The sequence below is a fragment of the Elephas maximus genome, chromosome 10 (assembly GCF_024166365.1).
Source record: "Elephas maximus indicus isolate mEleMax1 chromosome 10, mEleMax1 primary haplotype, whole genome shotgun sequence".
Lineage (NCBI taxonomy): Eukaryota > Metazoa > Chordata > Mammalia > Proboscidea > Elephantidae > Elephas > Elephas maximus.
The window spans coordinates 41,955,090-41,969,942 of record NC_064828.1 but is presented as its reverse complement, the minus strand read 5'-3'; the positions used below and the strand labels follow the sequence as shown (position 1 = coordinate 41,969,942).

Here is a 14,853-nt window from a genome sequence, read left to right as displayed (position 1 = left end):
TGCAAATGTAGCTTTTATGAGTAGAACAATGACACAGAGCCTGTTGTGTTCAAGCACTTGGCACTTGCCCTAAAATGACAATGGCTGTAACGTGGTTTCTGTGATCTCAAAGATAATTATTTGATACCAGAAGAAAATGGAGTCTATGCAAATAACACTCTGATGGAGCATCTCTTTTCATTTTAAAACATAAATCCTTTTAGCACCTTCATATACCATTTGATCCTGTCTTTTTTCAAGTATACTTGTGTACCTGGCAAACAAGCTGCAGAGAACTTCCGCTAGCCATCCTAACATCTGCTAGAAATCCCATTCTGCTAAAAAGAGAACATTTGATAAAATTTTCTCTTTGCTTTCTTGACATTTTAGTCTTTCATCTGATGGGGCAGCGAGGAGAATTGCTGTACGGGATGTTAGGGAGAAAGTAATCGTGTTAGCTGTGATGTTAGTACAGCAAAAAAGAAAACTCAAAAACATGTTTTCTTTCCCCCTTTTTTTTTTTTTTCCTAATTTATGGGAAATATTTTAGGTCAAGCCCATGGCTAGAGACATTTTAGAGAGCACAAAACTCTTTGTTCATGAGAGAGAGGGAATTCTTTAAAAATGAAAAATTGAAGTATATAATGTTTAAGAACTTCCAATTAAAAAAAGAGGGGGGGGGACTTTCTGCATTGCCCTAATGTAGCTGCCCAAGAAGGTGTTCAGAGAGCTCAATTTAAGACTGTTTTTTTACAAGATGGAAAGAGGATTGAGCTTAAGGATGGACAAAACTCTCAGAACAAACTAGGAAGGCTAACTCCCAGAATAAATGGGCATATGCAATCAGAAAATCATTATACAACTCTGAAAAAATTGATACTATATTTTCTGCAAAGAGAAGGAGGAACTAGCCAATGCCTATTTCGCTCCTATTTTCTTCAAGGAGAGAGAGAAAGTTCAAATGGAAAGAATAAGGAAAGAGTCCTGTGAAATAAGAAGTATAGCTCAAGAGAGTAGAGAATTCCCATTTCCTGCGCTGCTTTGGCCCTAACCCAACCCCTGCTGTTTAAAATGGCATCTGGATATGTGCTAATTGCCCCAAACTGCTGAGAGGTCAGAGCTGTGTGGTAGTAAACCTCACCTTACGAAGTCCAGGTATCTAGATACAGTCTTCTTGCTATATTCATGGGGGGAGGCACAGGGTACCTGTAACTTCTCAAGCATTCTCTGCCTCCCCAAATACCCTTTCTTGTGGGCTCTTGATTCCTTACAGGCCCCTAGATCCTCATGATCTCCAGGTTACCTGGAGTTTCTGCATCCCTCTGGCTCCACCCCCATGGACACCAGCTTTCTGTCCTGCTGCTCCACCAGCATGCCATCTTTCCACCTCACTTTCCATCCTGCTGCATTCCTCTTCTTTCCCTCCTGTTTCCCACAGCCAGACCATGTTCCCTTTCTATCTTGATGTTTTTGAGTGGAATTCACAGAATGGCCCGATTGTGTATCTGTCTCTCCCACTGTCTCCCTCTCTTCTGCACTTCCAAAGGCTTATTCTACCACATTCTCTCTAGATCCTAATTACTTCCCAAGGTATGCCTTACTACAACCCCTCCAGATAAAATTTCTGAATCTCGATTTGAGCTTTGGAACTGAAGTTTAGACCCACTTTGGACTTTTTTTTTTCCTTTTGGTTATTGGCTTTCTTCTGGGATTGCTGTGGCTGCCCCAGTTTTATTAGTCTTACCTGCTTCTTTGCTACTGCCTTTGTCTTTCCATTAGCTTGGCTCTCTGCTGAAAGCTAGCATCTGGTGGGTGGGGAAGTAGAGGTATCACAAGGGGGGCACTCGGTGGCAGCTATAAAATGTGATAAACGTTCAGAACTAGATGTACTGCATATTGAAGAAGCTAACAGAGCAATTGTGAGAAATTTTTAATAAGTCCTAGATAATGAGAGAGATACCAGGATACCTAAGACAGGCCAGAGTTCTCTGAATTTCTAAAATGGGAAGGGAATCGATTCTGAAAATTATTCAGGAAGCTTCGTATTGGTCCCTGGCAAAATTCTCAAATGAATGATTGAATAGATGGGTTGCAAACATTTAGAAAACAAATCCTGATCCTTAGAAGGAAATGACTGAAAGTCCGTATTAGCTTACACAGAGTAAACTATTCCAGAATAACCACATTTTCTTGTTAGATAGGATTGCCAAATTGGTAGAACAGGTAGTAACAAGAGTTGATGTGTCTTGGCAAAATCTCCCACGATAGCTTTGGAAAAGATGATAAAATATGGGCTCAGTGGGAATACTTCTAGGAGGAAACATTGCTGGTGTATCATCTTTACTCAAAAAAATAATTAAGAGGTAATTGGGAGTGTGATCTCTGATAGAGTCACCAATCTCTCTGCTTAAGTCTTGTCATGAAAAAAAGGGATCTAAATAAATTGAAAAAATCCGTAGCAGATGGGCTCATTCAGTCTGAAGATGGCGGAAACCTAGGAGGATTAGTCTGTATGATGGGGGATCACATCATGTTCAGAATAGTCTTTGAATGCTGAAATGGTGTGCTACGGCCACAAAGATTAAATATATATCCCTGTATTTAAGTCCATCAAAGTGTGATGGAAGTAGAACTAAGAAAAACTTAATGTTCGTGACTAGAAAAAATCTGAAATTTTAATTAATTATTGAGATTATCGTCAGCTAGTAATAAAATAATGAGACAATGGTGTAACATGGCTTCTCTATGCCATGAAGGTTAAGAGCATAAGTTTTGGAGACAGAGCCTCCTCTCACCCCAGGTTTCAGCCTCAGCTCTGTTACCTAGGAACTGTCTGGTTTTGACCAAGGTACATAGCCTTTTGAAGCTTCGGGTTTTCCCTTTACACAAAACGGAGATTAAAATAATAGCTTCTTTCATAGGGTTGTTATGAGAAATAAATAAGAATGTTGTTGTTAGGAGCAGTCCAGTCAATTTAAATAAGAATAACCAAAACCAAAACCACTGCCATTGAGTTGATTCTGACTCATAGCGACCCTATAGGACAGAGTAGAACTGCCCCATAGAGTTTCCAAGGAGCACCTGGTGGATTCGAACTGCCGACCCTTTGGTTACCAGCTGTAGCACTTATCCACTACACCACCAGGGTTTCCGTTAAATAAGAATAGAACTGTAAAAATTAAAAAAAAAAAAAAACTCTCAATCCCAGGCTACATGTACAGTATCTTTGTGTATAAATAAATATGGCAGTTAATGATGATGAAATTTCTGGTCAGTAATTAACAGTGCATTTTAACAGGGACATTGAATAAAGACAGTGAACATTAAAATAATGTTGTAGAGGAACACTGGGGAGTCTGAGGAATAACTGAAGGAACTGCAGAAGGTGACATTAAGGGGAATTATGGCGTAGAATAGAATCAAGTTCCCCATTGCGTTTAGAATATAAATAGGATTCGTAAGAGTAAGTTATAAAAACACGACTTTGAGAAAAGAGTTCCTGTCATTATTATCATAAAAAATAGACTATTTCCCATAGGTAGAGATAGTTACTAGGACCTTCTCTAGTTTTATTTTGGAAATGCTAAACAAAACATTTCTTATTTTAATTAGTATTCTACTTAATTAAAGGTCAAAGATTCAAAATGATACATATTTTTTTAAGTGCGTGTGTGCTGTGTTTTGCTTTTCCAACTAGATTGGAAGCTTTTCAAGGCCAGAGTTTTATCATTAACATTTTTTTTCCTTTCCCTAAGTAATTGCCAGGGAACCCTGGTGGCTAGTGGTTAAGAGCTACAGCCTGCTAACCAAAAGGTTGGCAGTTCAAATCCACCAGGTGCTCCTTGGAAACCCTATTAAAAAAAAAAAAAAAACTCACCTGTTGCCGTTGAGTCGATTCCAACTCACAGCGACCCTATAGGACTGAGTAGAACTGCCCCATAGTTTCCAAGGAGCACCTGGTGAATTTGAACTGCCAGCCTTTTGGTTAACAGCCATATGTTTTAATCACTGTGTCACCAGGGTTTCCTGGAAACTCTATGGGGCAGTTCTACTCTGTCCTCTAAGGTCACTATGAGTCAAAATCGACTTGACGGCAACGAGTTTTTTTTTTTCTTTTTAATTGCCAACAGTAAGTACTTAGGGAAAATGTGCTTAATGAACAGATAAATGAATGATTGATACATACATGTGAGGAATGCTCACTGCATGAGTATTGTAGCAATTCACAGGTGCCCAATAAAAGGACATTGTAAAAAAACAAAATAACAACTTTAGAATCTCTTAAAAACTGCGGATAATTGTTGAAGCGGCAAATGGTTTGTTATACCACCATTAAAAAAAAAAAACAAAGTAGTAAAAAACACTTTGGATGGATGCTGATTGATAGAGGCTTTGATTAATAAAAAGGACTTTTAAGAGTTCCAGAAAAAGTGACAAGTAGAATAGAGCTTCTCAAATACTGATGATAAACTCATTTACTCAGCAGCACCAGATTCCCAACATTTAACTACAGGTTCCAACATTTCATGAATAAATTATTTCTACCACCAAAAGTCAACTGCTGTTTCTGAGAACTGAAATTACTGTGGAATATGACTTGGTGGTAGAAATCAAGTCCTCATATTACGCATTTTGCTCTGAACTGCCTCCCGTTCATAGAATTGTATGCTGTATTGTGAGCTCAAGGTTTTTTTCTCACTCTGGGCCCACTGTAATCATATGAGCTCGTTAGAATTCTCTCTTTTGAGGACCATATTTTCTTAAGCATATGGTCAACACATAATTTTTTATGTATGTATCTGCATATATATACATACACACACACATATACTTCCTTATAGTCTAAAGTATTATCTCCCGGAGATACTTATCATCACCTTGATATGCTTATCCAAGTGTCTCAAGTACTGTGGCTACAGTCAGACTCTGATTGTATGTTTCAGTTAGCAGAACAATTTTTTCATCTTCGTATATTGCATTTCCTTCAGACACTTCCAGTTGCTCTCTGGCAGTACTTCCCTCCCCATTAGGGAGTGTGATTCACTGTTGGGGCCCATTTGGGCAAAAATCAGACCTTTGTTGAGTTAGTGTACTCCTACCTTCCTAATTATAGAATTCAAAGGCAGAATGAGTGAATTAATAATATACATTTATTCCCAGCAGTGTCTGGGGAAGTGTAATGCTGCAGCATGGTTACAGTAGCACATAAGCTTTCCCTTCACACCTCGTCCACCATTTTTGCTGTGTGGCTTCACAGCAGCAAGAATGGAAGGTACACTTTACTCACCAGTGAATAAATCATGTGAATAGATGTTATAAAGCACATGCCCAATACACAGTCCACTGAGAGAATGGTACTTTCAAAGCTCTCTGAGAACACACAGTTGGAATTTGAAATTGTACTAAGTGCTGTGTTTCCTCAGGTATCCTAGCTAAAGCAAGATGATAGAGGCATAGAAGGCATTTAAATGTGTGCTGTTGCATTTAATTTCTCTAATAAAAATAAAATTCTTAGGCGTTTGATTCTATAACCCTTCAGTGCAGGCAAATACTTGGAATCTTAGCATCTGTCATGGATTGAAATGTGTCCCCCCCAAAAAATGTGTGTAGCAATTTGGTTGGGCCATGGTTTCCAGTGTTGTGTGGTTGTCCTCCATTTTGTGACTGTAATTTTATGTTACAGAGGATTAGGGTGGGGTTGTAAAACCCTTACCCAGGTCACATTTCTGATCCAGTGTAAAGGGAGTTTCCCTGGGGTGTGGCCTATACCAACTTTTATCTCTCAAGAGATAAAAAGGAAAGGGAAGCAAGCAGAGACTTGGGGACATCATACCACCAAGAAAGCAGTGTCAGGAGCAGAGCTCGTCCTTTGGACCCAGGGTTCCTGTGCAGAGAAGCTCCTAGTCCAGGGGAAGATTGATGAGAAGGCTGAGAGAGAGAAGACCTTCCCTTGGAGCTGACACCATGAATTTGGACTTTTAGCCTACTAGACTGTGAGAAAATAAATTTCTCTTTCTTAAAGCCATCCACTTGTGATATTTCTGTTATAGCAGCACTGGATGACTAAGACAGAATCAGAGAGATACAATTCTAGACTACCTAAAGACTGAGGAAATCACTTCTCTTTGCCTGATAACAAGAAGAATTCTGATTGAATGAAGCTGCTTTTGTCTCAGATAGCTGGGGACTCATGTGGCGATCTATATTTTCAGGTTCTATCCACCAGGCCCTCCGTGGAAACTCTATGGGGCAGTTCTACTCCATCCTATAGGGTCGCTATGAGTCGAAATCGTATACAGGCTTGTGTAGACCAAAAAATAGTCTTAATGGTTGGAGAAATTGAGCAGGTAATTCTCATTGTTCTTTCAGCCACCTCTTTGATTTAGAAAGATCCATCTCTCAGGAGATGTAATCACCAGGGTAGTTTAAGGGTGGGAATTAAGACTCTGGTGAATTGTGACTGTTCCCATTAGTTTGGCAGATTTCAGTAATCTCTTTTTATGAAGAAAATGCAAAGATTATGAAAGAAATAGGTGAAGTTATTACAACACTGAGAAGACAGAATGTGATTCTGGCCATCAGTGTGTTCACCTGATCAGTACTGTGTATAATATTGGTTAGGTGCTGTTGAGTCGGTTCAGACTCATAACAATTCTTTGTACAACAGAAGGAAGCACTGCCCAGTCCTGCACCATCCTCACAATCATTGTCATATTTGAGCCCATTCCTGCAGCCACTGTGTCAGTCCATCTCGCTGAGGGTCTTCTTTTTTGCTGACCCTCTATTTCACTAAGCATGATGTCCTTCTCCAGGGATTGATCCCTCCTGTGATAACATGGCCAAAGTATGTGAGATTTTAAGTCTCGGCATCCTTGCTTCTAATGAGCATTCTGACTGTACATCTTCCAAGACAGATCCGTTCATTCTTCTGGAAGCCCGTAGTATATTCAGTATCCTCTGCCAGCAATTCAAAGGCATCAATTCTCCCGTCTTCCTTATTCATTGTCCAGCTTTTACATGCATATGAGGCAATTGAAAACACCATGGCTTGAGTCAGGTGCACCTTAGTCCTTAAAGTGACATCTGTGTTTTTTTTAACACTTTAAAGAGATCTTTTGCAGCAGATTTGCCCAGTGCAATGGACTGTTTGATTTCTTGACTGATACTTCCATGGGCATTGATTACGGATCCAAGGAAAATGAAATCCCTGACAACTTCAATATTTTCTCCATTTATCATGATGTTGCTTATTGGTCCAGTTGTGAGGATTTTTGTTTTTCTTTATGTTAAGGTATAACCCATACTGAAGGCTGTGATGTTTGATCTTCATCAGTAAGTACTTCATGTCCTCTTCACTTTCATCGAGCAAGGTTGTGTCATCTGCATATCACAGTTTGTTAATGAGCCTTCTTCCAATCCTGATGTCCCATGCTTCTTCATGTAGTCCAGTTTCTCGAATGATTTGCTCAGCATACAGATTGAATAAGTATGCTGAAAGGATACAACCCTGACGCTCACATTTCTTGACTTTAAACCTCTTAGCATCCCTCTGTTCTCTTTGAGCAACTGCCTCTTGATCAAAGTACAGGTCCCTTATGAGCATAATTAAAACCCCAAAAAAAAAAAAACCCAAACCCACTGCCATCGAGTCAATTCTGACTCATAGCGACCCGATAGGACAAAGCAGAACTGCCCCATAGAGTTTCCAAGGAGCGCCTGGTGGATTTGAACTGCTGATCTTTTGGTTAGCAGCTGTAGCACTTTTACCACTACACAACCAGGGTTTCCGAGCATAATTAAGCATTCTGGAATTCTCGTTCTTTGCAATGTTATCCGTAATTTGTTACGATCCACACAGTTGAATGCCTTTGCATAGTTAAACACAGGTAAACATCTTTCTTATACCCTCTTCTTTCAGACAAGATCCTTCTGACGTAATATCCCTCATTCCATGTCCTCTTCTGAGTCCAGCTTGAATTTCTGGCAACTCCATGTTAATGTACTGCTGCAACCGCTTTTGACTTATCTTTAGCATAATTTTACTTGCATGTGATATTAATATTTATTGTTTGATAACTTCCACATTCCGTTAGATCACCTTTCTTTGGAATGAGTACAAATATGGATCTCTTCCAGTTGGTTGGCCCAGTAGCTGTCTTCAAATTTCTTGGCATAAACAAGTGAGCACTTTTAGCATTGCATCCATTTGTTGGAACGTCTTAATTGTTATTCCGTCAATACTGGAGCCTTGTTTTTTGCCAATGCCTTTATTGCAGCTTGGATGTCTTCCTTCATTACCATCAGTTCTTGATCATATGCTGCCTCCTGAAATGGTTGGACATTGACCAGTTCTTTTTGGTACAGTGACTCTGTATATTCCTTCCATCTGCTTTTGATGCTTCCTGCATAGTTCAATATTTTGCCCATAGAATTCTTCAAAATTGCAAATCAAGGCTTGAATTTTTTTAGTTCTTTCAGCTTGAGAATTGTCGAGTATCTTCTTCCCTCTTGGCTTTCTAACTCTAGGTCTTTCATTATAATATTTTACTTTGTCTTCTCGAGCTGCCCTTTGAAATTTTCTGTTCAGCTCTTCAACATTTCTTTCATTCACTTTAGCTACACTACATTCAGGAGCAAGTTTCAGAGTCTCTTCTGACTTCCATTTTGGTCTTTTTATTCTTCTTCATCTTTTTAATGACCTCTTGCTTTCTTCATGTATGATGTACTTGATGTCATTCCACAACTTCTCTGGTCTTTGGTCGTTAGTGTTCAACGCATCAAATCTGTTCTTGAGTTGATCTCTAAATTCAGGTGGAATATACTTAAGGTCATACTTTGGCACTCATGGACTTGTTTTAACTTTCTTCAACTTCAACTTGAACTTCCATACGAGTAATTGACGGTCTGTTCCGCAGTCAGACCCTCGCCTTGTTCTGAATGATGATGTGAACTTCTCCATCATCTCTTTCCATGGATATAGTGGATTTGCTTCCTGTTCCTTCCATCCAGCAAGATCCACATGTATAGTTACCATTTGTGTTGTAGAAAAAAGGTATTTGCAATGAAGAAGTCGTTGGTCTGGAAAAATTCTACCATGCAATCCTTGATGTCGTTTCTATCACCAAGGCTGGAGTTTCCAACTACAGATCATCCTTCCTCCTTGTTTCCAGCTTCCACATTTCAATCACCAGTAATTATCAATGCATCTTGACTGCATGTTTGATCAATTTCAGTCTGCAGAAGTTGGTAAAAATCTTCAATCTCTTCATCTTTGGCTTTAGTCGTTGGTGTGTAAATGTGAGTAATAGTCGTATCAACTATTTATTTAGTTATGTAGTCATGTTTACATGGATTCACAATCAGTGCCCATGAAAGCAGCAGTCAAGAACTCAAACAAAAGACCACTTTAAAGTGTTAAAAAGCAAAGATGTCACCTTGAGGACTAAGGTGTGCTTGACTCAAGGCATGGTGTTTTCATTTGCCTCGTATGCATACCAAAGCTGGACATGCAGAAGGAAGACTGAAGAAGAATTGATGCCTTAGAATTATGGTATTGGCAAAGAATGTTGACTATACCATGGACTATCAGAAGAATGAACAAATCTGTCTTGGAAGAAGTATAGCCCGAATGCTCATTAGAAGGTGGATGGTGAGACTTCCTCTTACATACTTAGGACATGTTATCAGGAGGAACCAATCCCTGGAAAAGGATATCATGCTTGTTAAAGTAGAGAGTCAGTGAAAAAAGAGGAAGACCCTCAATGAGATGAATTGTGGCTGCAACAATGGGCTCAAACGTAACAATGATTGTGAAGTTTGCCCTGGACCAGGCAGTATTTCCTTCTTTTGTACATAGGATCCCTGTGAGTCAGAACCAATTTGAGGATGCCTACAAGTATTTTTGAATAGTGGGAGGGTAGGTGGTTTCTATTTATTTCTTAATATTTTCCTGTATTTGATTTTTTTTAATTAAGTGAGAATGTGCATAATTAATATAAACAGAAAAAATTATTTTTTATGAAAAAAGTTAAAACTGTAAATATGGTATAAATCATTTTAAGAAATGTGATCCGTGCTAAAAATATAATTTCTAGAAAAGTTCAGTGAGAACTCCAGCACATGATGGGTAACTAGGCTGGTTTGTAGACTAAATGAGTATAGGAATCACAGTTTCTTCCTAAATTACACTCCTGGGAGCCTTAATCAGAAGTAGAATACTGGATTCTATGTACTGTGGTTGGTTTCTTGTCTGAATCCCCCTAGGAAAACAGCAAAGTCTGATATAATTCTAATTCATCAGTTATTTCTAAAGGCAAAATCAAGGTGAAATTTTAAGAGACAGTGTTTTCTATTGGACCTTTTTATTTTTTTTGCTTGTGTTGATTTGTTTTTTTGTTTTGTTTGGACCTCTGGTTTTTTGACCCCAAGTTTGTCATGAGTCACGGCCCGTATTATGCTTCATTATTTTCCTTTTAAATATTGCATCCAGATGTCTGTAATTTATTTCAAGATAGAAAGCCTACTATGCATATTAAAAGTTTTAACACATTTTAAATAAAATTCGCAAACATTTCCTCTTGAATACTAGTTTTATCCTGCCATTAGTGCAGACATATTAAAGGGATGTATATGTATTTTAAAAAATTCCTACTCTAAAAATATGTATCAAAGACAGGACCAAGAGAAGTTTACATTGTACTCACCAAAACCCATTGCCAACAAGTCGATTCCGACTCATAGCGACCCTGTAGGACAGGGTAGAACTGCCCCATAGAGTTTCCAAGGAGCGCCTGGCAGATTTGAACTGCTGACCTTTGGTTAGCAGCCCGTAGCACTTAACCACTATGCCACCGGGTTTCCATCATACTCGCAGCAGACTCTAATATTCCTTCCTTCACAATTATTTTCAGCCTTATCTCTTAGGATCCAAAATAAAGTGAAGGCCAAGGTTTTAGAATTCTCAAGAGGAATCTCCTTCAGGTTCTAGTGCTTTTTACCACTCTGCTGCATTTAACCGTGTGAAATAGCAGATGCGAAATGAACTGTAAATGAACTATGCATATGTTCCAGATTTGTCATCTATTTTTACCAAGAATTAAATTTTTTTCAGCCATTGATCTGATCAACAATTTGCTGCAAGTAAAAATGAGAAAACGCTATAGTGTGGATAAGACGTTGAGTCATCCTTGGCTACAGGTAAAAAAAAAGAAAAAAATCAATCATTGGATATTTTCTCTGTTGTATGAGCTTGTAGATATTTATAGGGTTTTGCTATTATATGTAAAAGTCTTTTTTGATAGTTTTGAAAAATGTAGTTGTTCTAATATCAATTTGTCAAAAGGCATGCAACTTCTTGGGATTTAATAACAGTTTAGTTTCTCTAAACCGCTCTTTCTACCAGGAAAATTTGACGAGGAAGAAACACACACACACACACAAAGGGGGTGGGGTCATAACAGACCTCAGAGGACCAGATTTCAAAAGCATCTGTATATGTAATCCTGATAAATATCCAAATAAATGCCCATCTGGTCATGCACTGTACTTGTTTGCAGGCTATAATTTTAAATCCTAGGCTTTTATTCATGGAACAGATATAGCAAATACAAAGTATATGTATATACTTGTGTTGTCTTAAATATTTATTATTTTCGTATTGAATTTAAAGGTTAGATAAATGAAGCCTGTATTACTGTGGACTACTAAAGGATTATTTGTAGGGTGTTGAAGTTCAAAGAAATACCAATAATCCGAATTGCTCGACGTCAAGTGTTAATTGCCCACCTTTTGATGCCTGGTACCATATAAACAATATATTTGCAAAGGTTAGGCAAATAGAATGGCTTTGGTATTGATGCTGTTACTTCAGGGTGAGCTGATGAAAGATGCAACACTGTTAGAATGGAAGAGAAAATGGTAACTCATAGATAATGGAAACTGAGAGCCTATGAAACAGCATGTTGAATTTTAATGCTCTCTATGGTAATGCTTTAAAATTTCCTCCTCAGGATTATCAGACCTGGTTAGATCTACGGGAGCTGGAATGCAAAATCGGGGAACGTTACATAACCCATGAAAGCGATGACTCGAGATGGGAGCAGTATGCCAGTGAGCAGGGCCTGCAGTACCCCACACACCTGATCACTCTGAGTGCTAGGCACAGTGACAGTCGTGAGACGGAAGAAACAGAGATGAAAGCCCTCAGCGAGCGTGTCAGCATCCTCTGAGTTCCATCCCCTATAATCTGTCAAAACACTGTGGAATTAATAAATACATACGGTCAGGTTTAACATTTGCCTTGCAGAACTGCCATTATTTTCTGTCAGATGAGAACAAAGCTGTTAAACTGTTAGCGCTGTTGATGTATCTGAGTTGCCAAGACAAATCAACAGAAGCATTTGTATTTTGTGTGACCAACTGTGTTGTATTAACAAAAGTTCCCTGAAACACTAAACTTGTTATTGTGAATGATTCATGTTATATTTAATACATTAAACCTGTCTCTACTGTGCCTTTTGCAAATCAGTGTTTTTCTTACTGGAGCCTCCTTTTGGGTTAGAGAGACAACCTGGCCATGAAATAGTTCTCTTCTGTCTGGCCCATTGGTGTTGTCATTGTAAGCAAACTCTTGAAGAGTAGATTATTACCAGTGTTCTATGAACAATTCCAAAACTCGTGGAGAAATTGATTGATGAGGGCAAGAATGGACATACAGTCCCAAGAAGCAAATGCATGAGAGTTTGAATGTATAGTTGCAAACCGTTGCCTGCCTGTCTGGTGTGCCACCTGTATTTAAAGTCAAATAAGTGCACCTGGGCATGCAAGCCCTACTGCTCTTAAGCCTAAATGCCTTAGAAATGTAGACTGCCGTATGTAACAGATACATTTCCCCCTTTCTTACAATAAAGTCCCTGCTGTACAATGGAAAATCAGCAGCTAAGCAACTTTTCACCTTTCTGTATTTTTCAATAACAAATAAATATTCTTTTCAAAGCCTGTGTCCATCTGACTGTGATTTATGTTGATTTGTAGTTCACACAAGTGATTTAAAGAGGTGTCTGCTCAAGAAGCATGTTTGGTAAAGTAGAGGGCTAGCGAAAGTAAGGGAAACCCTCAGTGAGGTGGATTGACCCCAGAGCCACAACAGTGGACTTAGACATACCAACGATCATGACGATGGTGCAGGATCAGGCAGTGGTTTGTTCTGTTCTATATAAAGTTGCCATGAGTCACAGCTGACTCGATGGCATCTAACAACGATAACTCAAGAAGCAGATAGAAGTTTCATGATCTGGAATTTGGCCTTCTTAACTCTGAAGCTGTAAAAGTGTGTTTCAATGTGTAGTGAAAACTTTCTGTCTTGTAAATCACCTAACATCCAATAGAAAGAAAGGCTTTCAAAGGGAAAAATACCAAAGCCAAACAGGATCCTTAAAGTCTTAAGAAAGAATATTGAAAATAACAGTCAGTATAGCTTCCTGATTTAGTCAGGATAAGCTAGGGCTTTATTACGATAAGGAGTCTTGTTTATCCCTTTTTTTTTTTTCCCACATTATCTAAAACAAGAAGGCTTTAAGGTGAACTACAAAAATCCATAAATATCGGAAAATAATTCCTAAAGAGAAAGGCAACTGAAGTGAGGTTCTACAACCCAGAGAAGAGAAAGCTAACATTGGACACAAAAGACTTTAGCTATATTTAGCGGATAACGAGTTTTTCTTAGTAGCAGGATGACAATGAATGGTAAGAGTATGTAACTGGAAAAACAATGTGATAAATGCTTGGAAGAATTTAAAAGTGCTGTGTGACACTCGAATATTTTAAAGAGTAATGAAATAAATATTCTTTGGAAAATTTTAAGAAGCAAGTCGATAAGTATGTTCAGACAGTGGACTATATTTCCACTTGGAGGGGTGAGGGGAGAATAGTTGATCTTTCCAGTGCTTACTCATTGTTTTGTATTATTACTGAATTTTAAACAAATGCATCTGAACATTTAAGCATTCTTCAATCTGTTGCTTGTCTCCAGGGTTTAGGTGTGTGTGTGTATCTGTGTTCAAGTTAATAAGCATACACAAGCACACAGACATATCCATATACTCTGATAGCATTTCATCAGCTTGACAAAGTAGAATATGTTAATAGTAGAACAATGACTCTGTTACCTGGCCTAGGAATATAACCAGCACCTTCTCATGGCATAAGGCTAAGTAAGCAATTTCAGGAAAGAGGACAAGGTGTGAAAACATAAAACCTTTCCTTTTGGTTAGCAACGAAGCACTTTAACTACTGTGCCACCAGGGCTCCTCCTTCCCTCTTAGTATGCATATATTATAAATTAGAGGATCATAATTTAAATTATAATAATTTAGATTATATTCAGGTGCTTATATTTCATCAGCTGCAATATAAAATGTACTCAGTACTTTTTTCCTCACTTGTTCAGGGATCCTGAAAGAATTATAGGATAAGGAACCATGATAATGTGATCCATATGTTATAAAAGAAGTCTAGAATCCTTGATGACTGGGGAGAGGAACCTAATATAAGTTACTCTGCATTATGAGGAAATCCTGGTGGCGTAGTGGTTAAGTGCTACAGCTGCTAACCAAAAGGTTGGCAGTTTGAATCCACCAGGCACTGCTTGAAAACTCTGTGGGGCAGTTCGACACTGTCCTATAGGGTCGTTATGAGTCGGAATCAACTCAACAGCAATGGGCTGTGTTATGAAACCACACGGTAGCTAATTATGCAGGAAAAATTTATTGAACTTCTGTCCAGCTCTCTCCTAGACTATAAGAGATTTTTAAAATGTGAATAAGATTTGTTCCTTCTCCCAAAGAGTTTAGTGTTTCTTAGATAGAAACAAACAAT

The 14,853-nt window shown here is 38.5% G+C and overlaps 1 protein-coding gene across 4 annotated transcripts in view; it reads left to right on the top strand.

Moving 5' to 3' along the window:
* PRKD1 (protein kinase D1) overlaps nucleotides 1-13,073 on the top strand; it is a 400,955-nt gene extending 387,882 nt beyond the window's left edge. For 3 of the 4 annotated variants that reach the window (XM_049898955.1, XM_049898954.1, XM_049898957.1), the window contains 2 exons: nucleotides 11,090-11,175; nucleotides 11,988-13,071. In XM_049898955.1, the coding sequence (XP_049754912.1) occupies nucleotides 11,090-11,175; nucleotides 11,988-12,206 (305 nt within the window). In that variant the 3' untranslated portion in view covers nucleotides 12,207-13,071. Of the gene's footprint in view, nucleotides 1-11,089; nucleotides 11,176-11,987 lie in introns of all 4 variants that reach the window. The other variant, XM_049898953.1, reaches the window with a different exon arrangement.
* The last annotated feature ends 1,780 nt before the right edge of the window (nucleotides 13,074-14,853 follow it).